Source organism: Sorex fumeus, unplaced genomic scaffold (assembly GCF_029834395.1).
Source record: "Sorex fumeus unplaced genomic scaffold, SorFum_2.1 ptg000075l, whole genome shotgun sequence".
Taxonomy (NCBI): Eukaryota; Metazoa; Chordata; class Mammalia; order Eulipotyphla; family Soricidae; genus Sorex; species Sorex fumeus.
The window spans coordinates 5,906,532-5,918,478 of NW_026606132.1; the positions used below are offsets into that span (position 1 = coordinate 5,906,532).

Sequence of the window (11,947 nt, forward strand, 5' to 3'; positions counted from 1 at the left end):
GGGAGGGGACGGGGGCGCGGGGGACATCGCGGGGGGCGGCGAGGTGTGGGGAGGGGAGGCGCGGCGCGAGGACGCTCCAGGCCAAGGATGCCAGAGGCCAAGGATGCCGCTGGCTGCGGCGGCGGCGGCGGCGGCGGCGCGATTGGCGCGGCCCGGCCTCCCCGACCCCCGCCCCCGGCCCGCCCGGCCTAGAAGTCTTCGTCCTCCACCCAGCCAAAGACCCGCTTCATCTCGGCCAGGAAGCCGCGGTAATCATTGAGCAGGGGGCTCTTCTTCCGGATGTAGGGGATCACCCACTGCAGGGCGCGCCCGGTCATGCGGGTGATGAGGAACGTCACCTTCAGCGCATCGCTGGAGAACAGGGTCTCGTCCACCAGCATGTACGCGCCCGTCTGCACGATGAACTCGGGGAGCCGGTCGGTGTCGCCGTCGAACAACTCGGGAAAGGGAATCGGGTTCCTCCAGCGGCGCGTCTGCGGCCGGATGGGTAGGGCCAGAAGGGCTTTAATCAGCTGCACTCGGCCGTCCATCGCGCTGCTCTGGCTCTGTGTGGCTCTGCTCTGGGGGGCCCGGCTGGGTGGGCGGAGAGGCGTGGCGGGAAGTGCGTGTCCGCGGGGGCGGGACGGGGCGGCCCTGGGCGGGGCGGGGCGGGGCCGAACGGCGGCGCCTGCGCGGGCTCCGCCCCCATCCCGGCTGTCGCGAGCGCGCGGGGTTGGTGGCGGGTCTGGGGTGCGGGAGTTTACGCCTGCCTGTGCGCGTGCGCGCATGTACACGTGGCGGGAGGCTCGCGATTGGAAGGGGTCGGGCTCCTGGGCTGGAGCGGGGTTTAGGTGCCAGATTGCTGGAGGAGGCGGGGTAGGAATCCAGGGGCGGGGCGGGGCCGGGAGAGGGGCGGGGCAAGGGGCGGGGCCGAGGGCCGAGCCAAGGACAGCACCTTGTGGGAAAGGATGAGCGCAAACCTCTGGACTTGGAAACCCAGAGTCTTGAGTGTCCGTTTTGGTGGATGAGGTGCCTGTCGGTCACCAGCCCTAGCTGATCCTTTGTTCATCTCGCCTCTGGACGCCCCTCTCGTCCTCTTCTGCTAACACATCCCCCTGCCTAATACGGAATCTATCAGAGAACAGCACCGCTGCGGGCTGGTGGTAGACGTGACTTTAACCATAATGCAAAGTCCCCACTGTTGCCACAGCCAGCCAGAGCAGCACTATCGAAAGAGGAATTTAAAACGAAAGCCAATGGTAAGAGAGATAAAATTTAGGTGATCTCTGAAGACACCTGGCTGTACCACCCATTCAAGTGGCATACCCTTGAATGTGATTTGATAAAGGCACATTTTATCAATACGGTGCACCACCTTCTAAAATTCTCATTCGTGCTGCTTCCACCGTCGGCAGTTCACATCACCGCATCTTACCTCATCTTCAGGGAAATGCAATCCGATGTGAAGGATGGAGCTGTGTATTATGCGACTCATCCCTAAGATTCTGTTCTCATACATTCTCAAACATTCCACTGCCTCTTCATATTCCATTGCTTAGAGACAGTTCCCCAGCCCTACTCACAAGTCAATCCAGTCATCAGAAAATTGTGTACCTGGTGGCCGCTTCCAATTCTGTCTTCCACAGTTTGGATGTGTCCACCACTCTGGCCACCCAATCGTCTGTTGAGGGTCATCTAACACGAGTCACGGTTTTGGTGATTGCAAATATTAACTATAAACATATATTTAGCCTTTGGTGTGAACATTTAGTCCTTTTTCTTTAGAGTAGGTGTCTATAAGGAGAGTTGCAGTGCCATTGAATTCTTTCAAAATTTCTCCTTGTGGTGCTGGAGCCAGAGTATCATGATTAGGGCTCTTGCCTTGCAGGTCCGCAGACCTCACTTCCATCCCTGACACTGCATATGGTCCTCTGAGCACCGCTAAGAGGGATCCCTGAGCACAGAGACAGAAGTAAGCCCTGTTGCAGTTACGTGTGACCTCAAAAGTTCCACCAAAAATGCTCATTCAAATTGAAATCGAAGGGGACTCCATGTGATGGTGGGATCTGTGGAAATTGTAACTAACATCCCACTTAAACGTGAAAGTCAGAATGCTTTCTCCTCTTAGGTTTTGATCTTGACAAGCACGGGTTCCCTCACCACTTCAATTCTAGATGGTACCAGAGGTTCCTACTGTTGCAACAGTCTAAAATATCAAGATGGAAAGAAGAGGAAGGAAACATAAAGGTAGGCGGGGAGATGGAGGGAAGGGAAGATTGGGGAGGGGAGGAAGAACTCAACCTCTTGTTCCTAGTACATTTGTATGATTATGTATCTAGAAACCAGTTCCTCTAGCATGTAGAACTAGCAACAACAAAATGTGGAATATGTGAGTTGAACAAGTACACAGTGATAATTTTTTTAAGAAATCTTCTTTCTAGTACAAAGAAGGAAACCTTAGTACTAAAAGAATTTGAAACGCTATAAAATGTGGAGGACTGGAGCAATAACACAGAGGGTAGGGCGTTTGCCTAGCATGTGGCCGACCGGGGTTCAATTTCTCCATCCCTCTTGAAAGTCCAGCAATCTACCGAGAGTATTCTGCCCGCTACAGTGCTACAGTGATAAAATGTCGAAATCTATGGGAGAAATAGGACAAAATAGGTAAAGCATATTTTCTGGAAAGATCAGGTCTTGTATGAGTTAAATGAGAGTTCCTAGTATAGGAGAGATGTATATTTATGCATTGGAAAACTCACTGTTTTAAGACATCTCACCAAATTGATCTTAAGCTTAAAAAAAAGGCTAAGTTTTTAATGCATATCCATTTGCTTATTAAATTAAATATAGAAATAAAATTAACATACAATGGTTGGGGGTGTGCTGGTGACAGCTGGTAAACCTGTACATGCAGGGCAAGTGCATCAGCAACCTGATGGTGCGTTCAAGCTTACTGATACCCCAAACTTATCACTGTGCCTGTGGCCAGACCCCAACAACTTGAGACCAAGTTTGCCAAGAAATTGAATTGCCAAAAGTTAGGTATGTGGGTTCCATACCATACCAATTTCATCATGGCACCCCAGATGGAGCACGTGCAGTCTCTCTGCCTACTCCAGATGGAATCCCAGTGACCAAGAGCTTCCACAAGCAAGGCCCACGTATGTGGGTTCTAGGACTGAATCTCCAGGCTGCATGGTGTCAAAGGACCTAGGCTGTCCCTCCCCGGGTTCCTGTCTGCCCAGTGGACTAGCTTTCATGCCCACAATTTGCCTCTGGTTGCCATGTTAGTGCACCAACAGCCCTGACCCAGAGACTCCCAATTGAATCCCAAAATGGATTAGTGCCATACAGAGATGTCTCTGGAACCCAATCATTTACAATCTAGAAACTGCCATTTACAATCATGGCCATGCGAGCTCTCATGATTTCAAAATGAGCAATGGAAAATAAATTATCTAGCATCTGCCCCTAGCAGGTAGGCTTGAATGGTGGTGGGAAATTTCAAGCAAAATACAATGTCCAAAATTAGAGAGATTATTGGGGAAATTGTCTGCCATAGAGGCAGGGTGAGCATTGGGATGGGGGGAGAGGATACAGGGAGGCACTGTGGACGTTGGTGGTAGAAAATGTGCACTGTTGGAGGGATGGGTGTTCCATCATTGTATGGCTGAATCTCAAACTTGAAAGCTTGTAACTCTATCCCACAGTGATACAATTAAAAAATAAAAGTAATGTGGAGTTCTTGCCCAATTCTATCAGCTTAATCAATGGTTGAACAAATAGCAGTACTAAAAAACATAAAATGGTCAAAATTTTCTAGAAATAGAACAAACTTTATAGATAATATTATCTTAATACTATTAAGGCTAGTGTAGTGTTATATTAAAGATGAATGAAAAACAGTGTGTAATCTAGAAACAGACCCACACATATGCGTATAGTCTAATTTTGACAGACAAATGCAATTTAGTGGAAGCCAGTGTCATTAATTCAACAATGATACAGGAACATTTGAAAATACATTTTTAAAAGGGTGCATTTATAACAATACTGCATAGCATACTAAAAAAATCACTTCAAGATGGTCATAGACCTAATGTTAACAACTAAGCACTCCTAGACGATAACATGGAGAAAAGTCCTGTGCAAACATAGATTAGAAAAGTTTCTTACTCAAGTCACCAAAGCACAATGCATAAGAGGTAAATTAGATGAATTTTTTCTAGCAAATTAAAAAGTAGTTATTCCTCAAAAGCACTTTTAAGAAAGTAGTAAAGAAAGATTAAATGTGTGAGATCAAGTATTTGTAATTGTGATATTTTGTTTTTTTTGTGTTTTGAACCACAGCTGACTGCTTGGGGCTTCCTCCTTGCTCACTGGTGCTTAGCATTTGCTCCCTGTTGTGCCTTGGGGCACAGCCAAGTGCCTTAAATGAATCCTAGGGTCTCACATGTGCAAAGAAATTGCGAACACTTTCCTGAATTCTCAACATTTACTTTAGCCTATTTTATATCAGCATAAAAATTAAGTCTTATAATGCATGCTATTTTGTCCACACTTTCTTGTACAGGATGTTACTTTCACCATTCAACAACAGGGAAATTATGGGCGCTGAACCTAAAGCATCAACATTCCACATACAACTTTGATTATTTTGGGGTATTTGTTGTTGTCATTGTTTTTGTTTTTCTTTTGGGCGGGATTCGATAAAAGATGCTAGAATCAAACCCAGGGTCTCAACATGCAAATGGAAATGCATTACTGATTATCCACATCCACGACACATAAAATTTTTGCTCTCTGAGAATGTTCTCAAGAGATAGCTAAACCTGAAGATGCTCCAGTTCTTTGAGGCCACCCCTCTATATCTTAGAGTTCCCCATTTGTGCATTCAGCCTACTGATGTCCGAGTTTTCTTGAATTTGTAAATATTAAATGCTCAAATAGAGAAAAATCAGTATGTAGCTGGAACCACTTGATTTAACCCTCTGTTGATGAAGAATCAACTGCATTTGTAGTTGTAATTCATACTGCAGTAAGCACTGATAGTTTACGTTAACATATTGTCTAGAATTCCATTTTATATGTATGTCACAATTTATCATTTGCCTTTTGTAATATATGAAAAATAGTATGCAGCAATCAAATAAAATTTAGCTGAAGAACTCCAAGTGATTTTATCAATTAAAAATCAACCACAGGTGAGTGAGGAGTACACAGAGAAGGGACCACCATGACAATGATAGTTGAAAATGATCACGCTGGACAAGTGCTGAAATGAGGTAAGGGGATACACATGATAATCTTTCAGTACAGAGAGAGAAATAGAGAGAGAGTCAGAAAGAGGATAAGTGCTATAAAGCAGGACAGAGAGTGGTAACATGAGGGAAACTGGGGACATTGATGGTGGGAAATGTACACTGGTTTAGGGATGATGTTGGTACATTGTATACTTGAAGCACAATTATGAACAACTTTCTGTGTATCTTATTTTAAAAATCAATCATGTGATTACTATAATAACCAAAAAAATGTGATAGAACAGTGCTGCCCCCAAAGAGATGTGTGCCTAATCCCCCAAATCTGAGCATGTACAGCATGAGGGTATTAAGGATGGAGATGTCACAAAGCAATTGAGCTTAAAATCAGGAAGATCATCCTGTATATAATTACATAAACTCTTAAAAGTGGCAAATGGAGGGAGCTGGAGCAATAGCTCAGCAGGTAGGGCGTTTGCCTTGCATGTGGCTGACCTGGGTTCGATTCCCAGCATCCCATATGGTCCTCTGAGCACCGCCAGGGTTAATTCCTGACTGCAGAGCCAGGAGTAACCCCTGTGTGTCGCTGGGTGTGACCCCCCCCGAAAAAACAAAAAAAAGTGGCAAATGGAGGCGAACTATTGAGGTCAAATCCCCGTAGATAGATTGAACTCATCGTTGCTGTTTTGAGGGTGGAGGAAAAGGGGACAAGTGACCCTTTTCCTGCAAAACTGCGATGGCATGTAGAAGCTGCAAATTTCTCTTAGTTTATAGATATCAACAAAGTGTGTCTTGGGTCTCCTAGGTTGTAAGTCCAGAGAACAGAAGTCTACCAATACAGTCCAAATGAACAGGAAGCGATGGTGGACTCTAGAATCACCAGAGAGGTAGGTAGCCAATGGATATCAGAATTTCAGTTTGGAAAGGCTCATGTCAAACCTCTGGCCTACAGAACTGAAACATGATAAATATACCTTTGCTCCAATGGCTCACTCTATTATATCTATGTTCATCGAAAGCATTGATTGCTCTTCATTAAAAATTAACATTGCCATTGTTTCTGCAAGGAGTAGTAACAGGTAAACTGTTCAACCTATCATACATCTAAATGGAATTTTTAGAGTTCATTGCCAAGTAGAAGAAGACCACTTTTAGAACACCGAGGTTCAATGGCAGAGCATCCACTACATGGATTCTGCCTCATTCCTTGCCATAAAGAGCAATGCTCCAAGTCATCTCAATTAGACACTAAAAGCTAACTCTTCATAATATTTTTCTTATCTTTTGCTTAATAAAAATATGCTACCCCTAATATCTTGGATACACATTTATCTCCTTGCCTGATTGATGTCCCACTGAAGCCCATTCTTTCCTTAGAAGTTCATTCTATAGATTTGGCCTCTATGTCCTCGAGCAACAAATTACATTGTTTGATAACACCATCTCTCACTGTTCACTTCTACAAGTGAGGCTAATACACATATTATAGACACTGTTTGATAAATCTTTTTTCCTCCTGGTTTCTGATAAATCTTACAAAGTTTATCCAGGCCCAGTTTCAGATTTATCCTTCTCCAGGAAGCCCTAACGGCTCTACACCTCTCACCCTAACTGGTCAATGCAAGACGGTTTTTTTCCCACTCTTTTGCACAGAATGACCATTAGCTGCTTTGGGGCCTAGTGTTTTCTGTCTAGGACCAATAGGTCTTGCAGATATATTTATTTTATTTCTGCATGTCTTGAGCCCCCATGTGATGTGTTTATCAGTTGAGGGAAAGACGGATGCAGTTGGCTGCGTAATCCAGGACAGTACTGTGTCTTTTGGGTGACAGGGAAACAATTCTGCCTTTCATGTACATTATTGGGGGGTAGGAATTATCTTGGATATTTGTCTAATGCTTGGTTTTCATAGAAAATATTATCACTAAGCATTGTAGCACTGTCCTCCCGTTGTTCATCTATTTGCTCGAGCGGGCCCAGTAACGTCTCCATTGTGAGACTTGCTGTTACTGTGTTTGGCATATCAAATACGCCACAGGTATCTTGCCCAGCTTTGCCATGCAGGAAAGATACTTTTGGTAGCTTGCTGGGATTTCCAAGAAGGGCGGAGAAATCAAACCCTGGTTAATCTGGTCGGCCAAGTGCAAGGCAAACGCCTTACCCACTGTGCTATCACTCCAGCTCATTATCACTAAAAGGCTTTTAAATTGTATATGTTTATCCTCACATATTTAATTAAACTTTTACCTAATGTCCTTGGAAAACTCTTCTCACCTGTTTGCTTTATATTTCAATCATCACAAGATGTTGTATCACATTAACTTTCACATTAACTGTTATATCACATTAACATTAGCTTCACAAAATCCCCAAAGTTATGAAAAGTTCAAATTTTAAAAACAAAACAAGGGAGGACATTTTTGTATCTTACATCTGAATATCCATCTCCAACGTCCCATCAAACAATACCCAGCATCTTGTCTTAGAGTTTTAAAACTTTGGACCTTATGTGCAGTGACATTTTGGATCTTTTATTCCATGATATTGTAGGAGTGTGAAATTGGAGATTTTATGGAAACCTGAGATAATTTCTATGACCACCACTGAATAGAGGAAAAGTAAAAGCCTATTGCCTCCTTGACAATTTTTGTCCAGCAGATTTATGATACCATCATGACAGTTGCCCTACTTGAAAATCAGTGCCTTAATGCTTTATTATAAAAGTCAGCTTCTAGTTCTTTTTCATTTCTTTCAAATGCATTTATTTGGCCTTTGAATATCATAAATATGCAATTGAATATGAAGATGTTGTTGTTTACACTACATCTTTAGGCTTTATTGATAAATTTATTACACTCTAGGATGTTAGTCAAAGATTTTTCTTTTAGGTCAAATTGCTAAGTGTTTAGTTCATGGCTTATGATGTTGGAGTTTTTGTTCTGATTCTAATGAAATGCTTTAAAACAAATGGAGCACTCTCTCTAACTCTCTACCTCTCCTCCATAACATATTCAGGTGTGGCACACTGAGATGATCTCCTGGAGTCAGATATTGGCAATCCCCTATCTATTCTTCTAGATCTTGGTTTGTTCCTTTCTTTAATCAGTCTCAGTTGAAGCAAATCCTGTAATGATTCTAAGCACATAACATAGTCAATTGTAGATTATTCAAGAACAAAAGAAAATTTAGGTAGATGGTTTGATGTTATTGCAGATAGAAGGACCTGGGGATGGAGAAAGAGGAAAATTCAACATATTAGTGTTTTCATTTTCTTTGTGACTGAACTATCAGAAATGTAGCCATAAGAATTCAGACAGTACTTTTGAAGTATCTCCACTCCTTACCAGACCTAGACCACCTTAAGAAGAAAGTAGAGGGGCTGGCAAGATCATAGTATAGTAGATAGGGTGCTTGACTTTGATCCCATATGGACCCCTGGTACCTCCTGGAGTAATTTCTGAGTGCAGAGCCAGGAGTAACCCCTAAGAACTGCCAGATGTTGGAGAGAGAGAGAGAGACAGAGACAGAGACAGAGTGCAGATTTCTCTACCTGAGTCTCAGTAGACAAGGTGTCATTTATTACTTATCAGCTTGGGTTGAAGGTGCACCAGTTTTCTCGGAAGCTCTAGTAACTTGAGTTTTTGGTGTAACAATCTGGCGTCTAACTTTTGAAGAAGTTCCTGGCATACTTCTGTCTTTGCTGGCAGTCTTATTGCCCTTTTCCTTGTTAGGTGACTCTGGTGGAGTCGGACTATTCATGAGAACTGAGAAATAGGAATGTTTCATAGCCTCTTCAGCAGTAAGCCGTGACTGATGATCATATTTTAGCAGCTTATCTAGGATATCAAAGGCTTCTGGGCTGACAAGGTGCTGGTTTTCACTGTGCACGAAACACTCCCATTCCTGGCGGGGCTGTGTAGTTAAGAGTTCTTTGGTACGTGACTGTAATGTGATCTTGTATTTTTCAATGTACTCATAAAATTCGTCTGTTCCCAGAACATTGATTATCCTCACCAATTGATCAAAATGATTATTACCAGGAAAAAATGGTTCTTTACGAAAGACCATGCATGCTAGAATACACCCCAGGCTCCACATATCCAAGCTATAGTCATACATCTCATAATCAACCAATAGCTCTGGTCCTTTATAGTGCAGTGAAGCAACATGAACATTATACATGAAACCAGGATGGTAAAAGTCTGACAAGCCCCAGTCAATGAGCCGTAAGATTCTTTGCTTGTGATCAATCAAGATATTTTCAGGTTTGAGATCTCGGTGCATAATTCCCATGCTATGAGCATAATCCAAAGCCTTCAGTGTCTCATAGATGTAAAACCGTATATCATAGTCTGTTAAGGTCTGGTACAATTTCTTGTAATTGGTGTGTCTTAGAAACTCAAATACTAATGCAATGTCTCCTGAATCAATGTTTTTAACAGTGTCTATCAGTGTTACGATGTTGGGACCACCTCTTAAGTTCTCCAAAATTGTGATTTCACGTTTGATTTTTACATTATTGACTGAGTATAGTATTTTCACTGCAGTTTTTTTATTTGATTTCTTTTTGTATGCCTCAAATACATCACTATAGTTTCCACGTCCTACTAGTTGGCCCAGCTTGTACTCCTGAAGATCTCCCCATTCCTCCTCATGTGACTCAAAATCCCAATACTGTGTAGGTCGGTGTGAGTTTACATCTGCATACACTCTAGCCCTGCTTGGCAAGGGTGAATTCAAGAAAGACATCTTGGTGGATGAAGACAAAGCTGACGGATGGAAATCTTGCTGTCACAGTTTTGGAGGAATGGAGAGTAGGTCTTGCATCAGATGTAGAAGCTCTGGAATAAACACAACAAATCAGCAGCATTTAGTATCTGATTTGGAGATGGCTAGCTCATTATGTTATTAGGTGTGCCTAGTGTGCATGAGATAGGGTTTAATCCCCAGCATAGTGTCTTGTGGCTACTTGAGTATTGTTTGGTATAGCCCCTATCTGTGCTAGAAGTGGCTGACCCTCTCCTGACATAGACAAGATGGCTGCTCTAAAGAAGAGGAGACACACTGTGTAGCCATCAGCACCAGGGACCAGATCAAGGCTGGCACTTTTGTCCCATCTACACTTCAAGTCATGTTCACAAAAAGACTTGCATCTAACCTAATATCCTCGAAAGATGCTTCCAAATTACATGATCTTGAAATATGCATATTGACCTCACCTTACTACTACAATCAATTGTTATTATTGCTTTCTGTGTCTCAGATTCCTAGTCAGTAAAATTAGGTCCCAAGTAAAAGCTGTGCCATTCTGTAAGTTTAGGTAAATTATTAGACTAGGAATTGGAACTGACTAACCTTTCATTCACAAGTAGCTTTGTTGTTTTATCATCTTCAAGCGCGTTTCATATCATTTATCTGCTGTGTTTTGGAACCTTTACCCTGTCTCACAGCCCACACTAATCTGCTCCCTGTAGGACCTTTTGTACTTACCATTCATGACAGACACACAAGCCACATGTGGTGAAGCTCATCCAGTTTGATAACTGTTTGTTCCACCACATGGGTAATTTCATCTATGCTAATGTATTGATATTAATTTATAGATGGAGACTTGCACCACTTCCTCAGAGATATGCCCTCTGCAAATGCACATATGTTCATTTCACCACAAAAGTTTCTTGTTCTTCTCTCATATAATAAAGATCGGTAACAGCAGGGTGTAAGTAGGGATTTAAAAACTACATGGAAAGGTACTGGAATAGCAACTTTTTTCTGGGATACCTGTGGAAACATCCTTTTGACTGATTCATAAGCTCTCAGGCTTTTGTGAGTGACACCAGATAGAATTTTGTGAGATGCCCTGATAATGAATTCACAAAGGGCTTCTACATTCTTATTTCAGTGGCTCAGGCAAGTCTTCCAGAAAGGAACAGATGAGGCTCAAGCATGTATGTCAGGAGGCTGACTACACACTCAAAGAGGTCTGACAGTAGACTTGTAGAGAGAGGAGTCAGTTGAATTTTTCCCAGAGCATCACCAGCACAAAGCCCTGATGTTGATCAAAACACTTTCTCAGGTAAGAATACAAACTTGGAGATGGAGCTATAGTACAGTGGATAGAGCACTTGTCTTGCACCCTGCAGACCCGAGTTCAATCCCTGGCACCCTATATGGTCCCCCCACACCCACCAGGAATGATCCCTTAGCACAGGACCAGGAGTAGTTTCTGAGCACTTCCAGGTGTGGGACAAAAAACAAAAGACACGGGGGCCGGAGCAATAGCACAGCTGGTAGAGCATTTGCCTTGCAAGCGGCCAACCTGGGTTCAATTCCCAGCATCCCATATGGTCCCCTGAGCACTGCCAGGAGTGATTCCTGAGTATAGAGCCAGGAGTAACCCCTGTGCATCGCCAGGTGTGACCCCCCCAAAAAAGCCAAAAAAAAAGACACAAATTTTAACTCTAGAATGTGTGGAGGGGGTTTTAGTGACAGAAGAGGGAAATTGAATTTTGCTACCTTCAAACCACTGAATATCATTCCCACTGGCTTAGTGCTGGGACCTCTTCTTTTCCAAGCTCCCAGAATCTTCCAAGATAAGCACCTTCAATTACATCACATCTTACCTCTTTAACAGAGGCCCCTAACAATTAACCACTTAATAGTTGAAGAATGATTCTCATAATGTTTAGTGTAACAGAGAACAGGGA

The 11,947-nt window shown here is 43.1% G+C and overlaps 1 protein-coding gene across 1 annotated transcript; it reads right to left on the reverse strand.

The window, feature by feature from the left end:
• Nucleotides 1–8,819: 8,819 nt before the first annotated feature.
• Nucleotides 8,820–9,989, reverse strand: LOC130038342 (casein kinase II subunit alpha-like). Its single transcript, XM_056130234.1, has one exon. It carries the CDS (start codon nucleotides 9,987–9,989, stop codon nucleotides 8,820–8,822), a length of 1,170 nt encoding a protein of 389 aa, XP_055986209.1.
• Nucleotides 9,990–11,947: the final 1,958 nt, after the last annotated feature.

Coding starts and splice junctions, on each gene's coding strand:
- LOC130038342 (XM_056130234.1), bottom strand. CDS start 9,989: ATGTCTTTCTTGAATTCACCCTTGCCAAGCAGGGCTAGAGTGTATGCA.